The following is an 11,805-nucleotide window of genomic DNA, read 5'->3' as shown; positions in this document are numbered from 1 at the left end:
GGCTGTAATCCCAGCACTTTGGGAGGCCAAGGCTGGTGGATCACCTGAGGTCAGCAGTTTGAGACCAGCTTGACCAATATGGTAGAACCCCATCTCTACTAAAAATACAAAAATTAGCCAGGCGTGGTGGCATGTGCCTGTAATCCCAGCTACTGGAGAGGCTGAGACAGGAGAATCACTTGAACCAGGGAGCTGGAGGGTGCAGTGAGCTGAGATTGCACCATTGCACTCCAGCCTGAGTGACAAAGCAATATTCTGTCTCAAAAAAAAAAACAAAGAAAGAAAAGAAAGGTAAAAAAAGAAAGAAAAATTTTTTAAAAAATTAAAAATAAGGGAGTTTAATCTTATCTAATGTAATCACAAAAGTTGACATCCGATCACATTTGCTGTATTCTACTTATCAGAAGCAAGTCACTAAGTCCAGTCTACATTCAAGGAAAGGGGTACACATGGGGGTGACGACCAGGAGTCAGGGATTACTGGGAGCCACGTTAGGAGCTGTCTACCACAAGGAGGAAAAAGCAATGGAAGGATGAAATCTAGGATGGTGGTTATATCTGAGTGGAAGCAAGGGGGAGAGATGCAAGCAGCACATGGCAGGTGTAAGTTATTTGTAATAATTCCATTCTTGGGGCAGGAGGTGGGTTTATAGGTGTTCATAAGTGAGTTGATTATGGACAAAGGGAGGGGAGAGTGTCATGAACAAAGGATTATATTTAGTCCCATTCAGTAATATTTAAAATATTCAATAATAAATGAAATAAAAATTGCTGACTACTCCTGACCTTGTTCTGAGCCCCATCCATGCACTCCACCTGGTCTTAGGTTAACACTGGCTCCACCTGACCCTCCACTTGCCCCAAACTAACCATTAGCCCTTCACACACACTGACCCTTGCTCTAGCACCATGATCTCTCCATAGTCTGCAATATGCCCCCAGAGTTCTATTTTCTGAAACTTTTATCCATGTAACCTCACCTGTAGGCTGCTATATGTAAAGTTAGTAGGAATGGCTAATGGAGTGGCCCAAGGACCAGGAGACAGGGCAGGCTAATAGTTCTGCTTTAGCAGTAGCACTGTGGGCCCAGAATACAGGTTTGATGGCTGGTGTCATGACCTCACCTGTTGGCCTCCTACATGGCAGAGGCTGGGCCAGGTCCTGAAGGTTCTTCCTCTTTGAGGCCTCTGCTCCTGGTATCCAGATATAGCTAAGTCTGTCTCTGAGAAGTGCACCTCTGCCACAGCACCAGGCCTGTAACTCCCTTGTTGGTAGCAGATTATCAACTCTCTCCCTTCCTGGCTTTGATGAAGTAAGCTACCATACTGGAGATGGCCATGTGTCAAGGAAATGATAGTGGCCATCAGCCAACAACCAGTAAAACACTGAAGCCTCTAGTCTGACAGCCCACTAGGAAGTGAATTCAGTCAGCAACCAAGTAAGCCTGAAAGCCTAGATCCTTCCCCAGTTGTGCCTTCAGATGAGACTGCAGTTCTGGTTGGCCCTTTGCTTCCAGCCTTGTAGGAAAGAAACACTGAAGTGGAGGACCCAGCCAAGCCTTGCCTGGACTCTTGACCCACAGAAAAATGTGAGATATAATAATAAGTATGTGTTGTTCTAAGCTGTTAAATTGGTGGTAATTTGCTACATAGTAAGGGATAACTTATACAGGTTCTTTTCAATTCTTTTGCTCTTACAAAGAGTGCTCCTATAGGCTAGACATGGTGGCTCATGCCTGTAATCCCAGCACTTTGGGAGGCCAAGGCAGGTGGATGACTTGAGGTCAGGAATTTGAGACCAGCCTGGCCAACATGGTGAAACCTGTCTCTACCAAAAATATTAAAAATTAGCCAGATGTGGCGGCATGTGCCTATAATCCCAGCTACTTGGGAGGCTGAGGCAAAAGAATCGCTTGAACTCAGGAGGTGGAGGTTGCAGTGAGCCGAGATTGTGCAACTGCACTCCAGCCTGGACGACAGAGCGAGACGCCATCTCAAAAAAAAAGAAAAGAAAAGAAAAAACAAACAAACAAAAAGAGTGTTGCTATGAACGTTGCTGTTACATGTCTCCCACAACACAGAACACAAGAGGCTAGGTTTCCTTTGGGTATGTGCTGAGTATATGCCTAGGAACAGAATTGTTGGATCTCAGGATGTTTGTTTTGTTTTGAGACACAGTCTCATTATGGTTGCCCAGGCTGGAGTGCAGTGGTGCGATCTTGGCTCACTGAAATCTCTGCCTCCCAGCTTCAAGCAATTCTCCTGCCTCAACTTCCCAAGTAGCTGGGATTACAGGTGCCTGTCACCACACCTGGCTAATTTTTTGTATTTTTAATAGAGATGGGTTTTCACCTTGTTGGCCAGGCTGGTCTTGAACTTCTGACCTCAAGTGACCCACCCGCGTTGGCCTCCCAAAGTGCTGGGATTACAGGCCTGAGCCACTATGCCCGGATGGATCTTAGGATTTACAAATGTTCCACATTACTGGTAGTCAGAAAACCATTAAAGTTAGGGTCATGCCATGGCTGTAGTGCGTGGGCCAGGGTTGGGAGTAAAGCTTGGCCTCAATCCATTGAAGTTGGGATCATCTGTGGGCAGGGTTGGAGTTGTACAGGAGTAGGGAGGACAGTCCTACAGAGGGCCGGGTTAGGGGTCATACATAGGGTTGACCGTAAGTGCGTGGCCACATTTGGGAAGAATCTGAAACCTGGCTTTGAGGTTGGGTTTGGACAAGGTTGGAGAACACCGTGAGGGTGGGTTTGGGGGTCAATCTAAGGCCAGGGTTAGAAGTTAGGCTGTGGTGGGGTGCAGTGGCTCACGCCTGTAATCCCAACACTTTGGGAGGCCAAGGCGGGTGGATCACAAGGTCAGGATATCGAGGCCATCCTGGCTAACACGGTGAAACCCTGTCTCTACTAAAAATACAAAACAAAAAAATTAGCCAGGCGCGGTGGCGGGCACCTGTAGTCCCAGCTACTCAGGAGGCTGAGGCAGGAGAATGGTGTGAACCCGGGAGGCGGAGCTTGCAGTGAGCCAAGATCTAGCCACTGCACTCCAGCCTGGGCGACAGAGCGAGATTCCGTCGCAAAAAAAAAAAAAAAAAGGCTGTCACCCTGCCCATAACCTGACCCCTGGTGATATCATCAACCTACCAAGCTGTGGCCACACAGGACCCAGCCACCCACAAGATGAGACCCACTCTGGGTCCAGAAAGCTCTTTCACTCAAGGTGGAGGTGGGGAGATGGAGGACAAGGGAAGCAGAAACTCGCTCCCCTCAGAGATCAACGCAGAAAGAGAAGGCACGCACAGGAAATAGAACAGAACACTAACTTTAATGGGGCAGCCCTGAGCCTTATCCTTCAAACCTTCCCCCTCAGTACCCCGTGTGCGAGGAGGGAGGGGCGACTGCTATAGGCACTCCCTCCTCCTGGCGATCCCACTCCTCACCCTTTCCTCTCCAGCTGCTGCAGTCTCCGTCGCCGAGGTGGGTCCCAGGTAAGCTCCCAGGAGGGGCAGGGGAGCCCCTCAGCGGCCCAGGGCAGATTCCCCCATGGCTGAGGGCATGGGGAACTAGCCCGGGTGGAGACGCAGCCGTCCTCGGAGCTGCGCGGGTACCTGATTCTGGGGGTGTGGACAGAGCCAGGGGACCGCCCCCCAAGGCCCAGCGCGGGGGGCTGTAAGGCCGGGCCCGAGGTGTTGGACACTGCTTTGGGGGGCAGGCTAGGTCTCTGCACGTGGCTTCTGGGCTCTGGAAAGCGGTCCATTCTCCTGACCCGGATGGAGTGGGAGGAGGCGGCTCAGTCCCGGGCCTCCGCTCCCAGAGTTCCTGTCCCACCTCCTCCCACGCTCACCCATCCCAAGGAAGGAGGGCCCTCGGGCCCCCAAGAGGCTCCTGAAAGCAGCGGGCTCCGCCCTCCCAATGGTCTGTCCATCGGTGGGTGGGTCGGGCGCGGAGTCGGGGCTCTGGCGGGTACCGGGGCGTCCCAGCGCGGCCCGGGCAGCGGCTCACCGCTGCTTCCGCTCCGCCTGCTGGAGCCGCCGGGAGAGGTCTTCGATCCGCACGTTCTTGAGCTGGAGCAGGTGCTCCAGGCGCCTTACCTTCATCTGCAGGACCTAAGCCGCGCCGCACAGGGGTCAAGTCCGGCGGCCTGCTCCCTCCTGCCTGGCCTCTGCTAGCCATGACCCCCCACCCGCAGCCTTCCTAGACCCCTCACCTGCACGGTCTCCTGCGAGGCCAACAGCTCCTGCTCCTTTTCAGCGATCTGGAGGACGAAGCTTGGGTCGCCCTGCAACGCCTGGTTATACGCTGGAGGCCGAGGCGCCGGCGGCCGTACCCCGCTGGGGTGGGAAGCAGCTTAGTGGAGGCTTGGACCTCGGGCCCTACACTCACCCTTCCAGTGCCCTCGACCAGGCCTTCCCTTCTTCCCCTCTAGCCCCTTTTGTGCCTCAGGCTCAGTCTACCCTGCCCCCCAACCCCAGCTGTGTGCAGAGATCACCAGCCTGATGAAGTCGGGAACTCCCAGCTTCTTTACCTGAGCTGACCCCCTCCTTGGGGGTCCAGGGCACCTTCACCTCGGGCCTTCTGGGATAAACCTGAGACAAGGCAAGTGGAGGAATGACTGTGCTGGAGTCTCATTCTCCTGCTTCCCCCTCCCCACTTCCACTCTTACAAGCAACAGGAAGAAGGACAGAAGGAAAGCTCCACTGGGGAGGAAGAAATGGAAAAGGCCACCTTACCCACATCCATGTAGCCACTGCCATCCTGGGGAGCCAGCTCCTGAGAGAACCCCGGGGTCTGCTGTGAGCCCAGGCTCAGTCAGCCCCAAGGAACCCTATGTCCCTTCCACGGGTCCCCAGGCCAGACTCTATTAGCCAAGCACCCCTCCCCCACACTTATCACCCAGGCTGGCCTTTCTGTGATCTGGGGAGTGCCCCCCACCCAGCCCCCAGAGCAGTGGGAGAAACTTGAGCGGGGTGGCACCTGTAAGGAGCCAGTGCCCTGCTTCCTGCGCCTCTGCCTCTCCTCCAGGCGCTGCCTGAGCGGTATAAGCACCAGCTCTACCACACCTGGGGCGCACTCTGCGATCTTGCGCATCACGTCATCCGGTACTGAAAAGTTCAGCCTCTTCAGCACCTTCCTGAGGGGTAGACACAGGGATAGCAGACTGGGTCCTGGGGAAATGAAGCGAGGGGATGGGGGAGAGGGAAGGGGGCATAGTGGTTGCAGTTCTGAGTGCACAGCCCTGGGGGAGTGGAAGGGCATCGCATCTGAGCTTCCTTGTGTGGGTGTCCCGAGGTTCCTTGCCTCCTTCCGAATAGAATAGTCTTTTCATTTTGTAATCGGATGAATTCTGTCTGCGTTGACCCTCCCCACCCTGCCACCAAAACAGTCTCAGCCTGGGCAACCAAGACCATAGGAGTTGATGGGGCTGGGGTAGTCCTTCCTGGGAACCCAAGGTGAGGGCTAGAGATTCCCACTCCTGCACCCAGGTATTCTGCTACCTGTTCAGATGACCCCAGTTGCTGAGTTTCTGCTGGAGAGAATTGGCGGGGACATAATTGTGCATCTCCACCATCTTGGGGAAGTAAAACTTGATGACCTCTGCAACTAGGACTGAGGGAGAGGGCAGCAGATATGGAAGGTGGGGGCATGGGTAAGGAAGGAGGAGGGGAGAGAAGATGGGTGGGAGAATCAGGCATGGCAGAGCGGTGGAACCCAATGGAGGGGTGGAGATGCAGAAAGGGGAAGGATAAGGAGGGAGACAAAAACATTAAGATTAGTCATAGGTAGAGGAGACTAAGTCTCCAGCATACCTCAGAGGAGCTGCATCCCTTCCCCATGAATTTAGGAATGGGAATACTGAGTCCCTGGTCCTCTAGTAGAGAATGAGTCAGCCAGCGCAGTGGCTCACACCTGTAATCCCAACATTTTGGGAGGCTGAGGCAGGCGGATCACCTGAAGCCAGCAGTTCAAGAACAGCCTGGCCAGCATGGTGAAACCCCATCTCTACTAAAAATACAATAATTAGCTGGGTGTGGTGGTGCATGCAATCCCAGCTACTTGGGTGGCTGAGGCAGAAGAATCGCTTGAACTCAGGAGGTGGAGGTTGCAGTGAGCTGAGATCATGCCACTGCACTCCAGTCTGGGCAATAAGAAAAAAAAAAAGAGAGAGAGAGAGAGAGAGAGAGAATGAGTCTCCAAGAGAGGCTTTCAGGAGCCCAGGGAATTCACATGGATGCATGATACACACACACACACACACTCCAACACCAAAGTTCCAGGAGAGTAAAAGACTCACATAAGCAGAGACACATGTGATAAGATCTCTCTACACGTAGATACATAGGGCAGAATGTGTAGACACATAGAACAAACATATGCTAGGCACACATGTAAAACATACATAAACAGAAGCACAAAAAGCCACATATGCACACAGCCTCCCCAAATATACAGAGATGCACAGAAGTACTTGACATGAGAAGATGACAGGTAAGTATTTGTGTCATTGAGACCCCAGGAGACATTCCTAGAAACACAAACACCTTCACAAGCACAAAGAAACACATGCACACAAGACTCCCACAAATACAGGACTAAACACGTCAACACACATATGAACACACACATGCTCAGACTCCCACAAGACAAACATAGAACACATAGCAATGAGTGAGCACATACAGAAATGCACAAATAAATATGTAGACACATATCTTATCACTAATGTCCCTGGAGGGAGTTAGAGGCACACCCCCCCAACATGCACGCAGGATAGAACATGTAGACATACATATATGGGCACACATGTTCACACACAGATGCAAATAGAAAACAAGCACACACGTCTACAATTTGAAGTCCCAGGAGACAGATTCCTCCCCACCCCTACACGCACACAAACACAAAGAGTTTGCACAGAGACCCATTACACACGAACATACAGGACAACATGCAGACACACAGTGGCACACACCTCCATCACTAAAGTCCCGGGAGAGGTTTCGCTTGGGCCGGGACAGAGGGATGTTGTCTACCCACAGGTACAGCTGGTGCAGCGCCTCCTCGTCCACGCTGCTCGCCATTGGCGTCCTCAAGGCCTGGCCGCCCCAGCGGTGCCGGGTCCAGCCCCAGCCTCACGACCCTTCAGGCGCTTCCTTTCTTGCCACTGCAGAAGCCCACAACTGCCTCTGCCTGCCTAATTCAGAGACTCACGTCCCAGCTGGGAGCGGCCATATTGTTTTCTGAAACCATGGAAACCACCCCCGACTCGCCTGGGAGCAAAGACTTCTGGGAGTTGTAGTTTTATCCCCTCCCCGCTACCTCCTCTCAGGCCCGAGCTTTGAAAAGGCGGTTAGCTGTCCTTTTCTTCTTCTCAAGAAAGCATCACTTCTGTGCCCACGCCACCTGCTGACCAGTCACTCACCCACTTTGGGACCAGCCAAAGCCAACCAGGCCCTCAGAACTCCTGCATCGGCACACCTAGGGTGGGGATTCCCCTTCTTGGCCCTTTAGCCCTTTAGTCCCAAATAAAGGGAGCACTCCAGTGTTTGTCAGCTTTATTTGGGGGTGCATTGTTGATAATCTGCCACCGAACTGGATTGCGTGGTACAACTGCTTCCTGCTTCGTCCCTCTCCAAAAACTCTATGCTCATGGGGTCATTGCCACTCGCCCTTCCCAGCAGTGTTCTAGTGGGGTATTTAATAGGTAACCCAGACTCCCAGGGAGAACACCAGAGTTCAAGGCCAGTACCTTGGGCAGGTCACTTAACTTCTTAACTCTATTTCCTCCTTTGTGAAATGACGATGGTTCTCACTTATTTGTCCCAAACCCCTCATCTCCCGTCAATGAGCTATTCTTCCATGGATTAGAAATTCATTTTAGGCAGGGCACAGTGGCTCACGCCTGTAATCGCAACACTTTGGGAGGCCGAGGTGAGCAGATCATCTGAGCTCAGTAGTTCGAGACCAGCCTTGCCAACATGGCAAAACCCTGTCTCTACTAAAAATACAAAAAAGTTAGCCAGGTGTGGTGGCGGGTGCCTGTAATCTCAGCCACTGAGGAGGCTGAGGCAAGAGAATCACCTGAACCCGGGAGTCAAAGGTTGCAGTGAGCTGAGATCGTGCTATTGCACTCCAGCCTAGGTGACAGAGCGGGACTCCATCTCAAAAAAAGAAAGAAAGAAAGACATTCATTGCAGTACCCAGTTCCATTCCAAAACAGCACTACCCTTAGGAGGGTTAGGAATATGGGTCCCTCCTTAGTGAAGAGGTACTTCTAGAGTCAGGATGGGAAAACAGCTTGACTAACCGCGTGGCCTTGGGCACCTGACCAGACCTCTGCCTGGTTTCTCTTGGCTTTGCCTACCTTATAGGGACTTTGGGAGCATCTAAAGCATTCAGCACAGAACAGGGCCCCTATTAGTATCAGCTGGTACTATCATTAATGAGACAGTCTCAATTCCAGCAAGAAGTGTTCTTTTTCGCAGGAGACAAATGGAAGTAATTCGCCTTGTTGGAACCTGCGGTGAGGGAGCTGGGTTAAACAGGAGCACCTGGGCAAGCAGGCAATGCTCCCTCCTGCTCACTCCAGAGCAGGTGGGGCTTACTTGTAGCTTTCTGGTCTCCAACTCCAGGGTTCGGATTTGGGGCGGGAAGGTGGTGGCAAGGGGGATCCCAACTACTTTCTATTGTCACTTCAAAGTCCTCAAGGCCTGGAGGGGATTCCTGAATGCCAGAAGTGCAGGCCAAGAGTGGAAGTCACACCCATTTCTAGTTTTAAAGTCATATATAGTGGTGGTGATTTTCCACAAGGGGCGATAACCAGGGCATGCCAGGGACAAGAGATGAACTGGATACTCCCCCATTAACATTCCCAGTGTTGGAGAGGAGAAACTTGGTGGTGAGGGCCGGCCAGGGCTGGGAAGGAAACACAGAAGTGATGTGCCAGCCTCAGGTGAGGTGGGAAAACCGGTTTGGGGCCCAGGGCTGCCAGCCTTGCTCAAGCCCAGGCCCTCCCCTGGTTGGAACCGCTGGGGCCTCAGTGAGCGAGGGGTAGGGAGGGGCTGGCTCTAAAAGGAAAAAGGGTAGGATCAGCAAAGGGACCTGACCTCACCTTTGTACTGGGGCCCCCCTGGAAGGCATTGCACAGGGAGTTACCAACTCATCCTCTGCCTCTTGGGGGTGCAATCTGTTCCTAGCAATTTCACCTTCCTCCTGCCACTGTGCCCAGAGGTGGCCACCAGGCTTGGAGATGCCAATCACTGAAAGGCCTAAAGGGCTCTCTCTTAAGGCACCAAAGGTAAACCAAAGGTGCCCTATATGCCCCTCCAAACTCCAATCTGGACCCCAGAAGCTGCCCCAACACTCCTTTCTGTCCTGACTCCACTCCTGCAAAAGGCCTTCAAACCAGCCTCGGTAGGCCTAGTCCCCATGTGCATATTGATTTGCCCCCAGAGACTGACGGCTCCCTCCCTCCTGCCCCAGCCAAGTGATCCCAAGCTTAAGGTCTCCTCCTGCCCCTCTTCGGGTCAGGGCCACCCTCTCAACACTTGCCTCCATGTCCCACCAAAGCAAGGACCAAAGGGAGCCAGGACAAATATGTCCCCCAAGACAGACGCAAGCCCAGACCATGAAGGATGCACCCTTGGCTGTTAAAATGTTCACCCCCACAAAAGGGGAGTGGACAGATTTATTGAAATTAAACTGGGAAAGGAGCAGCTGGATGGCTGGACTCTGGGCCCAGCCCCAGGCCCCTCTGCCCAGGATGGGACCCTGCCAGAGAGGGAGGAGAGGCATGGGGCCTGCAGCTGCCCACAAAAGGGAAGCGCCCATTGTCACTCCCACGGTGGGGGGCCTCTTGGAAACCTCCAATCTGGAGAGAAAACCAAGGGCCAAAGTCACATGGACAGGGCCAGAGAAAGGGACTGGGGAGATGGAAAGCAGGCAGAAGCAGGCTCAGGAGCCCATGGTGAGTTAAACTGTGCTTCTCGAGGTGGCCCGGGGGGGGGTGGGGGTAGGGGCTGCCAGCCTTGCAGGGGGCCTAGGCTGGACCTTCCTCTGGAGCCCTTCCCAGAATGGCTTTGGGGTCCCCCCCCACCAAAGACCTGGTGGCAGAGGGGAGAGGCACTCTCCGGCCGGGAACCTCCAGGGCCCACCCCTGGCTGCTGCTGTGGTTAGTCCACTGAGGGCACGGTGTGGTAGCACCGGACAGCTCCCCACCCGCCCCACCTGGTCCCCTGAGCCCAGGGCCAAATGGGGAGGAAAGAGGATTCTGAGAAAGAGGCAATAAGCAGGCAGTGAGGCTGAACTCAGCCCCCGGCCCGGCCAAGGTGACCGGGCCTGTTGCAGGGCCAGGGGAAGCATTACTAAAGGATCTGGGGCTCCACACTCTGGCTCCATGCACAGCGGGTGCCCAGAGTCCTCTGCCCTGGGGTGGTGCTGCCAATCTAGGTTGGGGGCACAGCGGCACAGCTAGGTCCAGTGACTCAGCTTTGATGTCCAAGACCCCGAACTCCCGCCTGCCTGGCATGGTTCTTCCTGGTCACATGAACCAGATCGTGTTCCAAGTGGAGGATGTGGCTCTGCACACGGTCGTCAATGGGGAAGGAGGTCAGGTACCTCTTGACCATGGCGAAGTAAGCCATGGCCTCCCCAAAGCTGGGTACAGGCACCTCATCACCATCCTCCTCATCATCATCGTCATCTTCATCTTCATCATCCTCTTCCTCATCGTCCTCCTCTTCCTCACTGTCTGAATCAGAGTCCTCCCCACCTTCCAGGAAATGCAGAGTAGGGCACTGGGCCTCCTCCTGGGTACCATAACCCCCGAAGCTGCCACCGGCCTCCACTACTCCCTGGGCCCAGTCCTCAGCCTCCAAGCCCTCAGAGGAGCTCTCCTCATCTTCCTCCTCTTCTTCATCACTGTCATCAACATCACCCTCCTCCTCCACCTCCTCTTCCTCCCCCAATTCCTCTCCTTCCCCTGCTTCCTCCTCCTCCTCCTCTCCTTCCTCCTCCTCTTCCTCTCCTTCACCCTCCTCCTCCTCCTCTTCTTCCTCCTCCTCCTCCTCTTCCTCTTCCTCCCCCTCACTCTTGAGGGAAGTGGTGATGGTGGCATTAGGGCCACCCCCAAAGCCAGCCTCACGAAAGCAGGCGGCTATGTCCGAAGGCTCCACTGCTTGCCAGGCGGCAGCCACAAAGTGCAGGGCCTCCGTGAGACCCAGCTGCAGGCCTGAGCGATCCTGGCCCTCTAGCGCGGCCATGGCCTTGAGCAGCATGGCCTGGCGGTAGTGGCCCTTCACCTGCTGGACCACTCCCCTCTCCAGCGGATGCACGGTGCCCGGCGGGAAGAAGGCCAGCTGCACATGCCGCAGGCCTGAGGTGTCCAAGGACTGAGCAGCCAAGCGGCCGGCCAGCAGTAGGACCCGGCGAGACTCTGCAGCCATTCGGGTGTCCAGGGCCTTCAAGTACTTGGCCAGGGCCTGGGTAGTGACACCACCCTTGGAGTTGGCGGTGTAGTCGCAGGGCAGGCCGGCTTGGCCTGCGCGGGGCTTGGCCGACTTGCCGGCCACCAGCGGGGGCAGCTTCTCGCTGCCGTCGGCATTGGCGCACAGCAGGACGCTCAGGCGCTGGGTGGCTTGACGCGGCCGTCCGTCGCCTCCGCACAGCCCCGCGGCCTGGTCGGGCAGAAAGTCGTACCATAGACTGGTCTCGGTGGCGCTGAACACGTCCTGCGAGGCGTAGCCCTCGGCCACCGACGGCGGCTGCTCCTCGCGAGCGCGCCAACCAGTAGTGCTCCCGCCA

The 11,805-nt window shown here is 54.6% G+C and overlaps 2 protein-coding genes across 2 annotated transcripts in view; both read right to left on the bottom strand.

The window, feature by feature from the left end:
• Window positions 1-3,312: 3,312 nt before the first annotated feature.
• Window positions 3,313-7,262, bottom strand: SPEF1 (sperm flagellar 1). Its single transcript, XM_011943295.1, has 7 exons — window positions 6,977-7,262; window positions 5,502-5,613; window positions 4,981-5,137; window positions 4,737-4,776; window positions 4,532-4,592; window positions 4,214-4,337; window positions 3,313-4,112 (listed from the first exon to the last, which is right to left on the bottom strand). The coding sequence occupies exons 1-7, from the start codon at window positions 7,083-7,085 to the stop codon at window positions 4,005-4,007; spliced, it is 711 nt and encodes a 236-aa protein (XP_011798685.1). The 5' UTR covers window positions 7,086-7,262; the 3' UTR covers window positions 3,313-4,004.
• A 2,384-nt stretch (window positions 7,263-9,646) lies between these two features.
• The window catches only part of CENPB (centromere protein B, 80kDa), a gene marked incomplete at its 5' end in the record, with an annotated part of 2,631 nt that continues 472 nt past the window's right edge, over window positions 9,647-11,805 (bottom strand). The window contains one exon of the mRNA XM_011943423.1: window positions 9,647-11,804. Coding sequence (XP_011798813.1) covers window positions 10,488-11,804 — 1,317 coding nt within the window. The remainder of the gene's footprint in view (window position 11,805) is intronic.

The sequence above is a fragment of the Colobus angolensis genome, unplaced genomic scaffold (assembly GCF_000951035.1).
Source record: "Colobus angolensis palliatus isolate OR3802 unplaced genomic scaffold, Cang.pa_1.0 Scaffold219, whole genome shotgun sequence".
Lineage (NCBI taxonomy): Eukaryota > Metazoa > Chordata > Mammalia > Primates > Cercopithecidae > Colobus > Colobus angolensis.
Note: the sequence above shows the minus strand (reverse complement) of the source record. Positions and strands in the feature narration are given on the sequence as shown.